At 49.1% G+C, this 12,305-nt stretch overlaps 1 protein-coding gene across 3 annotated transcripts in view; it reads right to left on the minus strand.

Annotated features, from left to right (window-relative positions):
* Positions 1-5,301: 5,301 nt before the first annotated feature.
* Tent4a (terminal nucleotidyltransferase 4A) overlaps positions 5,302-12,305 on the minus strand; it is a 35,170-nt gene continuing 28,166 nt past the window's right edge. The window contains exons 8-13 of one of the 3 annotated variants that reach the window (XM_035440647.1): positions 11,893-12,019; positions 11,016-11,116; positions 10,297-10,469; positions 9,715-9,876; positions 8,598-8,762; positions 5,302-7,475 (exon numbers count right to left, since the gene is read on the minus strand). In XM_035440647.1, the coding sequence (XP_035296538.1) occupies positions 7,281-7,475; positions 8,598-8,762; positions 9,715-9,876; positions 10,297-10,469; positions 11,016-11,116; positions 11,893-12,019 (923 nt within the window). In that variant the 3' untranslated portion in view covers positions 5,302-7,280. Of the gene's footprint in view, positions 7,476-7,594; positions 7,722-8,597; positions 8,763-9,714; positions 9,877-10,296; positions 10,470-11,015; positions 11,117-11,892; positions 12,020-12,305 lie in introns of those variants that run through there. The other 2 variants (XM_035440648.1, XM_035440649.1) reach the window with 2 other exon arrangements.

Raw genomic sequence — 12,305 nt, forward strand, 5'->3', positions numbered from 1 at the left:
ATCCAGCAACACAGATTTTTATCTGCTAACTTAAAAAGCACCAGAGGAATGGTTTGATGTAGTTTATCACACGAAGCTCAAGGGGCCTGTGCAGTGATTCTCTTACTGAACTGCCGCCCTTCACCGCATGCTTTCATCTTTACTGTCTCCTGGGGAGGATCAGAATTGTTTAACGCCAAGCAGCGGGGAGCTCCATGCCTGAGCAGCCTTGAGGAGTCAAACATGCAAAGGGCACTGCGGTGCGGAGAATAAGAACTATTTATACCTTTGATCCAGTGCTGTTGCTCAAGGACTGGCTTGCACAGTGAGGTGGTGAGGCAGAGCCTCTCCCTAAGAGAGATCAGTGGAAGGGACTTCTCTGCCAGCTTCTAACATGTTCCTCTATCCCTTTATTCTCCATGAAGGATGTGTCCTTCTCCCCACCCCCACCCTTCTTCCAGTGACTTCATTGGAAAAGCTTTCAGTATAGTTTCCCAGCTCCCTGCCACACACCTGTGTCTCCTCTCACTGTGACAAACAACGCCCAGTGATGTATGGGTACGCATGATGTCCTGAGTCCTCTGAGTTGCTGAAAATTGGGGTGGCCTTTGGAGCCACAACACAGTCATAAAGGCAAAGATTTCAACTATCTCAAAGAAAACGTCAGGTGAGAAAGACCCATGACAGCTGAGACTCCAGTATTCAAAGCTGTCGTGGCGGGGAGCTGGGTCCAAATCCATGTATCCTTCCCCAAACTTTCCAACCCCCAATGCTTAGTCCCTGCAGGTGAAAGCACAGCCCAAGCTGCCCTGCTGAAGTACTGCAGTCTCCATGGAAGGGAGAGGGGACAAAGCAAATCTGCCTGATCCCAGCAGGTAATCAGAGGCTGCAACACGTTCATAGGGGATCATGTTGTGAAACACAGATGTTGCCAGATAAGCCTACACCCACCAATACCATACCTGTGAAACCATTTCAAAGACTAAGAGCTATTCAAGGGGCTCGGGTTCCCTGTCTGTCAGGTACCACAGGCATGCATAGCATGGCTCCTACACAAGAGCCCCAAACCCTCCACCCACAAGGCAATGACAAGCATCCAGAGACTGAGAAGGCAGGATCAGGACAGCAGGTAAGATGGAGGGGTGTTGAAAAGATGGCTCATTGGTTAAATAGCACTGGTTGATTTTCCATAGGGCCTGGATTTTATTGGAGCACCCACATGGCAGTGCATCACTGTTTGTAACTCCATTTCTCGGGGATCCAGTGCCCTCTTGTGGCTTCTGTAGGTACTGTAAGCATGTGGTGCACAGACAGACTCTCCGGTAAAACACCTATCTATACACACAAAATAAAAACAAAGTAAAAAAAAAAAAAAAAAAAAAAAAAGACACAAGGTAGAAGTATGTGACATAAGCAGGCCAGAGAAATCTGAACCCATTGCCTGGAGCTCAGCTCTGCGAGATGTGGCATTGTGTCCCTTTCCTGCTGCCAGGAGCCAGGCCCAGGCAGTGCTGGCTAAGTGGCTGACGTTTCTCCAAAGTAGGAGAAGGTTTCTTTTGTAAATCCAGCCTGTTTGTTGTTTGTTTGTTTTTACAGTGTTGGGTGTTGGCTCTAAGGCTTCAGGCTATGCTAGGCAATCTCCCTGCTGCTAAAGCTTCACCCCCAGCCCAGTATGGCTTTCTTACCCTGGAGACATAATATAACTCTGCCTTAAGCAGATTCTCGTCAGCATTTTCTTTGTCTGAGTCTGTCAGCCTCTGTTGTCCTCTTGTGGACACATGTGACTCCAGGGATCTGTGTCACATGGATGCTAGGGTCTCCGGGCAGTCCTGGGGTAGCAAGAAAGGCCCCATGGCTCTCAAGAGGCAGCATCCCAGGTATTCAGTCCTCAGTGTCAGGATGTCCCAGTCCTCTCTGTTCCCCAACAGAGTCCCAGGAATCCTGAGTGCCCTGTGGGTTTTCCTATTAAATGTTATCTCAGACAACCATAGAGAACACCTTTGCCTGGAGGTCAAAGGCCACACAGCCTGGCTAGAGTGGGGGGTCCAGAGTTCCAACAGTGGTTTGGCAGAGCACAACATCTACAAGACTGGAACAAGGGTGCCCTCTCTCTTCTCTCCAGGACACCGCTTTCTGCAGCAGGGACAGCAAACACTCTGAATGCCAGCTGGCTTCAGGAGGGGGGATGATTGGATACTTCCACCAGTAGGAGCCACAGGACCCTGCAGGACAACATCCCAGGGCCACAGCTGCAGCTGTTGAACTTTACAGAGGGCAGAGTAGAGAAACCAGCCCCGAAAGGGGAGCAGAGGAAGTCCCCTGCCTGAGGTCATGTGCCCAGCCTTTCACTAGGTTAGGAGGCATGAAAGAAACCAGGATGCATAGGGCTTTGTCTCTTTCCAAATATTCCGGGTGTCCAGACATCAATATGGGAAGTTGTTCCTTCCAGGACAATGGCTCCAATTCCAGGCCCAAGATGCATGTGTCAGCTGCCTCCCTCCCTTAGCCCAAATCAAGTGGGTTCAATACAGAGACATAAATAAATAAATAAAGTTGGAATGAAAGGTGGGGATGAATGTTTGGTCTGCTGGTTTAAAACTGTGTTCCATGGGCTGCAGTCTGTCCCCCAAGCCCAGGAGGAAGATGAGGAGGGACTTCAGGCAAATGAAACTGTTACCCCAACCAGAGCGCCTCCTACAGGGCTACATGTGAGCTTGCTTTTTATACACATCAGTTAAAACTCTGTTCAGATGGAGAGGCAGGAGTGCCAGGCACAGGTTTCTTCTGCATGTAGATGTTCCATCTGGGGCTATAAAGAAAAGACTCCAGTGCCCCCTCAGAACATCAGAGCTTTCCTGTCTTCCTCCTCTGCCGTTTTCCCTACGCCACCATGTAGTTCTAGATGGCTGCAGCACCTCCTGGAGTCTCTGAGAATCAAAGGGGTGAGCCAAGGTATTGTCTCCTAGAAATGGTCTCGTGTCAGAAGAGAACACACCTGCTGTGGTTTAGGGTCTCTGAGATGGAGAGCACCACTTTAATGGTGAGGAGACAAGACCATGGAAATAGGAGTTGAGTGCTTGCATTCTCAGCAGTATGCAGTCCACACACAGGGACTACAACACATGGGGAGAGAAAAGGGTTCTAAACCAATGCCTTTCTGGGTCATAGGATCCCCATGGGGAGTTCCAATTGGAGAGTTACTAGCAAGCAGGTCACACGTTGAGAAAGGGCCTTTGTGGCATACATGCACAGTTCATGTTAGCATGGGTTCAACATGGCCGGCCAGGCAAGTAGGTCACACATAGTGGTGCCATCAGCAGGGGGTGGGTGTCAGGAGGTGGCTGATGTGGGACAATGCTCTTGTTTGCTGTAAAGATTTGTCACTCATATTGGTTTAATAAAACACTGATTGGCCAGTAGCCAGGCAGGAGGTATAAATGAGGCTTCCAGACAAGGAGATTTCTGGGAAGAGGAAAGGCAGAGACACAGTCTCCAACCAGACACAGAGGAAGCAAGATGTGAATGCTTCGCTGAGAAAAGATTCCAAGCCACGTGGCTACACATAGTTAAGAATTATGGGTTAATTTAAGTTGTAAGTTTGTTGGTAATAAGCCTGAGCAATAGGCCAAACAGTTTATAATTTATATAAGCCTCTGTGTTTCTTTGGGACTGAACAGCTCTGCAAGACCAGTTGGGACTATACGGAAACCCCATCAAGGTTATTTGATCAGAAGACAGGCTCAAGTCAGGAGTGCTTGGAGAGCTGGCCAATGTGGCTAGGAGAGCTGGGGTGAGTATGTGGAGAAAACTCAAGAGGAGGATTTGCAGGGGCTAAATCAGGCAGGGCCAGCAGCAGCAGTTGGAGTCAGCAGGAGTTTGAGGCAGTGTAAAAAGGCTGTGGCCCCAGCTGAAGAGGCAGAGAAGTGGCTTTTCGAGATATTATGATCAGGGGGTGGTGGGACTGATGGCGAAGACCAAGCCTGACCAAGTGAGGAACTCAAGCCATCACTGGAAGGGGAAGGGCTGCCTAGAAGCATGGAGGCCCAACGATGATGGGCTCCCCTCTGACACTTAATGGAAAGGATTATTTATCTGCATGTCAAGCAACTGCAGCATCCCTTTCTCAGAGCACAGGGCTGGGGTCGCTCAGATGAACCCACTTGTTTTCTCAAGAGAATAGCTAGGTGAGAGACTGAACTTGTGTCCTCAAAGCTGGGCAAATCAGATGGGAGCGGAGGCCAGGTGCAAAGGCATTCGGAATGGCACTGGGATGTTGGGCAAGCTTTGCCAGAAATGTCTCCAGAGGGCAGCAACTACTTTTCACGGCAGAAGGCCCCCAGCATCAGAGCATGTTGTGAATGGCATGGACAGCAAACCGAGACACAGGCAACTCGGAGGGACTGTCATAATGTAAAGCAGTTGCTACCACCAGAGAGAGGGCTGTGTGTATGCACTGGGACTGTGGCTCCTCTCATTTGCCATGTGACCTTGAGAGGCAGCAAATGTCACCAAAGCTTCTGGGCTGCTTCCACCTGTATGACTGAGCATCCTCTGCAGCTGAGCTCCCTAAGACACCACACACACACACACACACACACACACACACACACACACACACACACACACACACACACACACCCTGGGCCAATGGTTAGGAGGCAGGGGTTCACATCTGCACCCACATACAGGTGAGAGTAAGGGCAAGGCAGTACTCTTCAAAAATGGCGTCAGCCCACACTTCATGGGCAGCCTCACACTCCTGAGGTCAGAATACCAGCTTCCAAGAAAAATGGCCTAGTATGAGTTTCCCATCTTGCCTGGAATTCACTGAGGCTTCTAAGGTCATGGGCTGGTCTTTCTCTGACTCAGTCAGTGGAGAAAGAAGAATTGTGTTAGAATGGGCAAGTGTTTTGTTCACAACTTGTGCATTAAGCATTACAGTGTCCTACCACACACTCTGAATGAGCTGTGCAGTGTCCTGTGACTTATAGGTATGCTTACCAACCTCCCCCCTCCAGAACCACAAACTGAAGGTGCATCACGTTTGGGAGCCTCTAGTGTGACAATGTTGATTTGCACACACGTTCCACTGGGAGGCCTGGGTACAGAGTACGGTGCAGTGTGGTGTGCACGGTCCACATGTGGGGCTGAAACACCTCCTACAAGTCACAGTTGGCCTTTCACAGTACCTAGGCAAACCCCAGTAATGAAATGACGGTAAAATGACCACAAGATAACCTTAGAGTCGTATTCAACCCCAGCAAACAGCTAATATAGAAACCACCCCACCCTTCAGAGGAAAGCATCCAGTCAACACAAAGCTGGTTTCTAAAGTTTATTAAAAATCAAAGAATAGAAAAACTTTACATAAAAATATGTCAATTTTAGTGTCCACATTGTTGTCCACACACAAAATTGAAACATGATATCTTTTTGTCAAACTGTTGCATGTGGCCACAGTGGTAGCCAGCCAATTCATCTGGTTCACCATTGCGGGATGGACACATACCTGTGCCTGGGACAGAACTTTAAAACGCACATCTGCGGGTCACTCGCACGGCCCCACGGTGGCTCCTTAATGCAGGTACAGTCAATATTGCTAATGTGTAAATTAGTACAGGCCTATGGACCAGTTTTCATAAATATTCTTTAGCAACAGGTTTCACAATTTAAATAGTTTTAAATATTTTGGACGACTCCAATCCTCACGAGCTGCAGACCCCATGTGCTACTCTGCTCTGGACCTGTCTCCCAGAGTCAGTGGCCCCACCACAGCAACGAGAGGCGGACCCAGACACGCAGAACTTGTCCTTGGCTAGGCATCCATCACATTCAGACATCAATCTAGAACTCCCACTGTTGCACGTCAGTCAGATGTCACAGCCATCAGCTTCTTGTCTTGACATTCTCTACTAGGGGACTTAAAGGCGGACCTACCTGTAGTGTTTAGCAGGGCCAGAGCCCCATTTCAGAAATGGAAGCCAGAGGGCCTTCAAGATGCAAGCACTCCCAGGACAACTGTGCTGCTTCAGAGACTTGGGATTAGGCGATGGATATATTCTTGTTCAAAAAAAGTAACAAAGACAGTGGTTGTTGTGGCAGAATACACTTGCATAGTATACCTGTATGCTTCTGACGCCAGGCACCAGCTGCTCCCGGGCCCACGCTGGGCTGTGCTCTCCTGTGATACGTTAAAATACTCCCCACGTGCCCTGAACAGCGGAGGTACTTTTCAGATATTTGCTCTTAACAGAACGAGTGCATACCGCTATGCAGATTCCTCAATGGAATCAACGAAATTCCTTTCTCCACATTCCTAAATCTGGGTGCCATTGTCTGTAATGATACTCTCAGGCCCATAGTTCTAGACCACACCATTTAACGGACTGAAGCATGTCCACAGTCACAATACTTTAAGATTTGTATGATGTGACAACCTCTTTTCCCCACAGAGGTTTTTACTTCTGGCACTTTAAATGCTGGATTTGCTGTCTAATTTTAAAAACCCAACCCAAAATGTCAGACCTTGTGGTCAGAGCAGGACAACAGCCCAAGGCCTACAGCAAGGCTGCCAGGTATACGCTGGAGCCTGGGAGCCAAACGCCTCACAAAACCATCATGATTGACTTGGCTCCTTCACTGCATCTGACCAAAAGAAAAGACTTAAAAAAGAAAGCCCACAAGCCCCTCCTCACGGTGTTCATGTAATGACGCTTAACAGACAACCAGCCAACACGAGGAACCCAACTTAGAAAATGCAAATTGGGAAAGGATCTAAGCGTGTTTAAAAAAAATTCCCTCCTCCCTTAAATATAACTTATGTGAAAATATGAAATTAAATAAAAAATATCTGAGTTATTGCACAAATCATAAGTTCTCAATATTTACATAGAAAAACAGTCCCAAAGTTTCAAACAAGACATGAGGGCAGTAAAGCGGCAGCCTGCACACTCCCGCAAGAAAGATGCTCAGCAGGGCGTGACTTCTCTGCCTGGGACAGACAGACAACCGCTGCAAAACCGCAGGACCACAGCCGGTCCCTGCCACTCCTGAGCCGCCCTGCTGGGCATGGACGAAGACTTCTAGGCAGGCAGACGCACATCCACGTTGAGTAAGGCTTCACAGATGAGCGCAGGGAGCTGCTCTATCAGATGGATTCGGCCACCACACAAACATGCAGAGTGACCAGTGCTGGGCAGCACTCGGCAGCCCACGGTGGAGGTGCTGGATGCTGGTCTCGGTTCCCTGCGTGAGGTACCCGAGGCCCATGGGCAGTCTGGGGTGGGAGCAGCTCGGAGCCATTATCTGCTGAGACTCACGGGCAGGCTGTCCCTCGTGTGCGCGTGTTTTTTCCTCCTCCAGCCAGTGCGGTTGTATTGGTGGTGTCCCCGGTTGCCAACTGGAGGCCTCACAGCTCCACTGCCCACAGAGCTGTAGCCACCACCCTGGGTGTGGTTATGAGAGCCTTTCATGGACAGCTTCATGCCGCTGTGCTGCTGGAGAGACAGAGAAAGCAGGGCTGGAGTACAGCAGGAAGACCATGGGATGGGTGACAAGGACATCACACCCGTGTCACCTCTGCTGTGATATGCAGTGGGGGGGGGGGGAGACGACGACACGGGGACACACACCCTTCACTCTGACAAGAGCATCACTGCATTCCGTGTCCTACAGACTTCTAATGGGTTATGCTTCTTCACAGGTAAGAGAAGGTCCCTGCAAACCCGAAACCTGTCTGCAACCTGGAATCATACAGGGGAGTCATACATGCCTACCTAGCTCTCAGCATCTTCACAGGCAACAGCAAAGCTTTGGGCCATTTCCAAAGCAACTGCAAAGTGGATAAGAGGAGCAGGAGCTGCTTTCGGGAAGAGTTGGGCAAATGGACCAGGTGGAGGAGGCCAGGAAAACAGCAAAGGCAGCAGTGTGAGAGTAGTGCTACCACCAGTGCTGGCACAGCTGCAACCAGGAATTAGTGACAGTGCCAGAGAGCCCCTCCGAGAACGGAACTGCACTGGCAAACTGGAATGGGAAAAGCAAAGAGGGCCAGCCAGAGTAAGGACTGCAAATGCTGACTGGTGCCCAAATCGCTCTGAATCCTGGGCAGCATCCAGCCCTGTGTGGGTCATGGTCCTCCACACAGGACACGGCTGTATGTCCTGGAGGATGGAGAAGATTCTTGGGACAGGAAGCACTCCCGGGGCTCATAAGACTTGGCAAGACATCTTAGCATGGTTAGGCACAAAGTACCCCACTCCTGGCAGGGAAGCCAGTGGCTGGGTAGACTAGATGACAGTGTCACACACCACAAGCTGTGGCAAGGGTAATGCTTAGTTTTATCTTTTGATTTTAAGACCCAAAAAACTATGTGGTAAAATCAACTTGAGTACAGGAAAACCAAGTTAAGTCTTCAACTTTCATGCCTGCTCTACTTCACATAGCAGCACTGAAGAACTGAGGTGTGTTGCTACTATGTAAACTGTTAGACTAGAGGAACTAGCACTTTAAACACTGTTTACAGGAAAACAACAGAGACTGCAGAGCCAGAACACAATTCTCTTCTAGGGGCACAGGCCCAGCTGGAGCAGCTGCAACAGCAAGACACGGACAGTACTCACTTTGTGATACAGATGAGGACTAGACAGTGTACTGGGGGATGCCGAGGGGATGGCTGGGGAAGCCACATGGTGAACGGCCTTCAAAGATGGGGTTCCTTCAACACCAGCCTGTCTGCAAGGGACGGGGGCTACTCCAAGGGTCGGCGGGGGAATAGTAAACCTGGTCTAGAAGGAAAAGAGAAACATGAAGGTCTCCAGAGTGCCAAGTGGGGACCAGCGTCCCTAACAGAAGACAATCAAGTTTATCTGGGGCAGAGTTTAATACTTAAGCAACTATCTCACAAAGCTCCATGTGTGCAGTAGATGAGAATTTGTAGTCCGGGCTACACTGTTTGGGTGAGCCGTGTTACATGAGACAACACCGGAGTCATGTGCTGTAGCGGCTCATAGTCTCAGCCAGGACTCTGGGAACAGAGCTCAGCAGGGCCACGTGATTCCAGGAAACACAGCTGTATGTTCTGTGCTGTTTTACACTCATCCTCCATTTCAAAAGCTGGTGATACTTTTTTTTGGCCTCCTTTTGAGACAGGGTTTCTCTGTGTAAGCCCCCGATGTCCTGGAACTCACTATAGACCAGGCTGGCCTCAAACTCACAGAGATGAGTCTGCCTCCGCCTCTGCCACCCATATGCTGGGATTAAAGGTGTGCACCACCACCCAGCTTGCTTTTACTTTCAAGTAGATAATGTATTGAGTGTATACAAATCCTACTGACATATAATTGGGATGTATACACAAAATTGGATATTTATAGTTTGGTTTTATACAAATTTTAAAAAGAAAATGTTCCCAAGCCATACATAATTAGCAGAGAGTCCAAGTCTTGCTGACACTTCAATGGGATGTACAATGAATTTCTGGGGGAAAGAAAACAAGTGTCTACTGCAGCTAGCAATAGGTAATGCTGGGTAATGCCTAGACACTGTGTGCAGGGTACCGAGACAGCACCCTTCAGAGATATCCGGTTCTCAAGAACCCCATCAGATTCCAGAAAACCAGAGACTGTCTAACAGCCACCAAAACACATCAGTTCCTAGGAGACAAGCGTGTCTAAAGGAGATGATCTCCTCTAGTGTACTGCTTGGCTCAAGCGCTGTCCCTGGGGAGGGAGCCTGTACCTGATTGTTCGTTGTCATGATCAGTGTTCTGGAAGCAGTAGGCTGAGGTTTGCTGCTGGGCATTGGCAAGGCTGTGGGCAGGCTGGCCATCAGGGTGGTGGGTGCTTGTAGGCTGAACTGACAAACACTGGGCGTGGTGCAGGGCGGCGGCGCATCTGAGTCCTAAAGTCCACAGAGAAACAAGGAGAGCTGTCAGCACAGAGTGCCTGGGTGACAAGTGGTCCCAGTGTACCCCGCTTCCTCAGAGTCACTTCAACACTGAGAGAGACTGGGCTATCGAAAATACAGATGAGACGCACGGACTCCAGTTTGTAGATTTCTAAGCCAGATTTCAAAAATCCATTCAAAAAGTCCACTTAGTGGCTAGTGCTATCACAACCTTGGTCAATGAGTCACATGAGCAACATGCCCTGGGGTTAAGGCCTATGCCAAAGAACACTGAGCACAGACCGCACACAAGCTTACAAACACAGGAAGGGACAGAGCCACGTGGAAGGGCACTTCTTGAACTCCCTACTAGAGATAACAGAAACACCAACCACCCCCCAGATGAGGGAGAGGCAAGAGCAAAAGCCTGCTCACAATGTCACTTCCAGAGAGCGAGGACACGGAAGACGCAGAGGAGCCCGAGGACAGCAGTTGGGGACTGGACAGGGACAGAGTCAGGCGCTGGCTGTAAGGGGAGCTGGGCTCCCGGCTCTTCATCTGCTCCCCATTGCAGGTGGTGATCCTCTCCTTTATCTTGATCCTGTTGTCTGGGACAGGAAAGCAAAGCCTGGCTCATTAATTAGTGCAACATGCTGGTAGCACAGGGCTGCTGAGCTCTGAAAGGCTGGGTGTGTGACTAACCAACCAAACATTAAATCTGAATTAATCTAAGTCTAGATGTGTATTAAACTAGTTATCAGAAAACATTAAAATATCTGTCCAACACTGGTGTGTAAATCTTACCTGTAGCTTTTTTAAGCTATAACATAAAGCAAGTATTTCCAAAAGAAATGTAGAATTCAGAAATACAAAGACACCCTGGAATTCTAAGACTTGAAATGAAAAAAATACCTATATTAATGATTTCTTGCCATTATGTGTTGGAATGCAAGCATTTGGGTTGAATCAAAAGCAACGTTAACAACTGCTTTCACCTGCCCCTTCCAGCCATGCCTACTGCAACTTCTGCTCTCTTCTTATTAAGTCAGAGCTTACGGAATGAACAGCCAATGGGAAAAAGTAGCCACAAGAGGGTAAGAGAGGCTTCTGTGCTAACAGGCAGAGGCTGAGCCTCTCCTGTGTCCATCTCTCACCCAGGTCTGGAGACGGGAGGACTCTGCTCCCCCATTTCTCTTTGATCCACCTGCGGTAGTCAATGACTTCCTGGGTGACTTTGATGATTCTTCCTAAAGTACTGCAAAGAACAAAGATGGACAGACAGACATCAGGTGTCAGGGGTAAGGCTCATTAAAGACAAAAGACATCGAGCTGAGTGAATTTTACAAAATCTCCCTGACTTCTGACATGTTCATATTCAAGTGTACCATGACATCATGGTACAGACAGAAAGAAGATCACAATGTGGAAGTCCTTAACCTAGATCCATCTACAAAAGATGATGGCTTCAAACCAGGTCTAAGGGGATCTTAGGCTCCCACTCACAGCAGCTATGACGTTCTGACATTTCGTTTCCCACTGCACAGGTAGATGAGACAGACCCTAAGCACCCAACTATCATAGGGCTCTATACACAACACTGTACAGACAATCGACATAAAGCCACAGTGTCATTCCTAACAGAGTTTTCTGAACAGCCCATCCCGGAACAGACAGCCCTTTGCTTCCCTTCCACTCCCACCCGTGCCAGCTGTCTGCTCCCCACCCTGCATATACTATATAGCAGCTAACCTGGAGTCAGAGATAAGCATGTCTGACTGGAGAACGACTAAACACAAGGTACTGGGGCAGAGCAGTGTGCTCAGCTCGCTCACAAGTGAGCATGCACACTTGATGGCTGCTGGACAAGCACCAACCCTAGACCATGGGCCACCCAAAATCCATTCTGAACCCAAAAAGGCTTTCCTTATTACCAAGGACCACTCAGCTATGACAGCGTATCCACCAATGTCACAGAAGCACAAGACTAGAAAAGTACATCTGCCACTGCACAGGATAGAGAAGCCCCATTACCTTTCAGAATCCCTATTGGGGTAAGACCTGGCGAGCGGTGACACGGCGTGGCTGAGCACAATATAGGCGTAGTCAAACACCTGCTTCACCTGCATGGCCCCATAGGAACTCCGCCCAACATCGTTCCCTGCAACACAAAGGCAATGGTCAGACTGCTTCAGACCTGCACATCACCCTGGGGATCGGAACTCCTCAAACCAGGTACTGGGAATGGGGCCTCCAACTTCAGCAGCTCACACCATAGGCACATGAACACAGCACTGAGTGGCTGCTGACTGCAGTATATAGCTCATGGTGTATGTACTTACATACAGGTTCAGTGTACATCAGACCCCAGATCAGTCTACTACCATGAATAGAAAGGAGGCAACACAGATACCCTGACAGTTCATGAGGTCTGCTAAGTCCCCAGG

Source organism: Cricetulus griseus, chromosome 2, assembly GCF_003668045.3.
Source record: "Cricetulus griseus strain 17A/GY chromosome 2, alternate assembly CriGri-PICRH-1.0, whole genome shotgun sequence".
Classification (NCBI taxonomy): domain Eukaryota; kingdom Metazoa; phylum Chordata; class Mammalia; order Rodentia; family Cricetidae; genus Cricetulus; species Cricetulus griseus.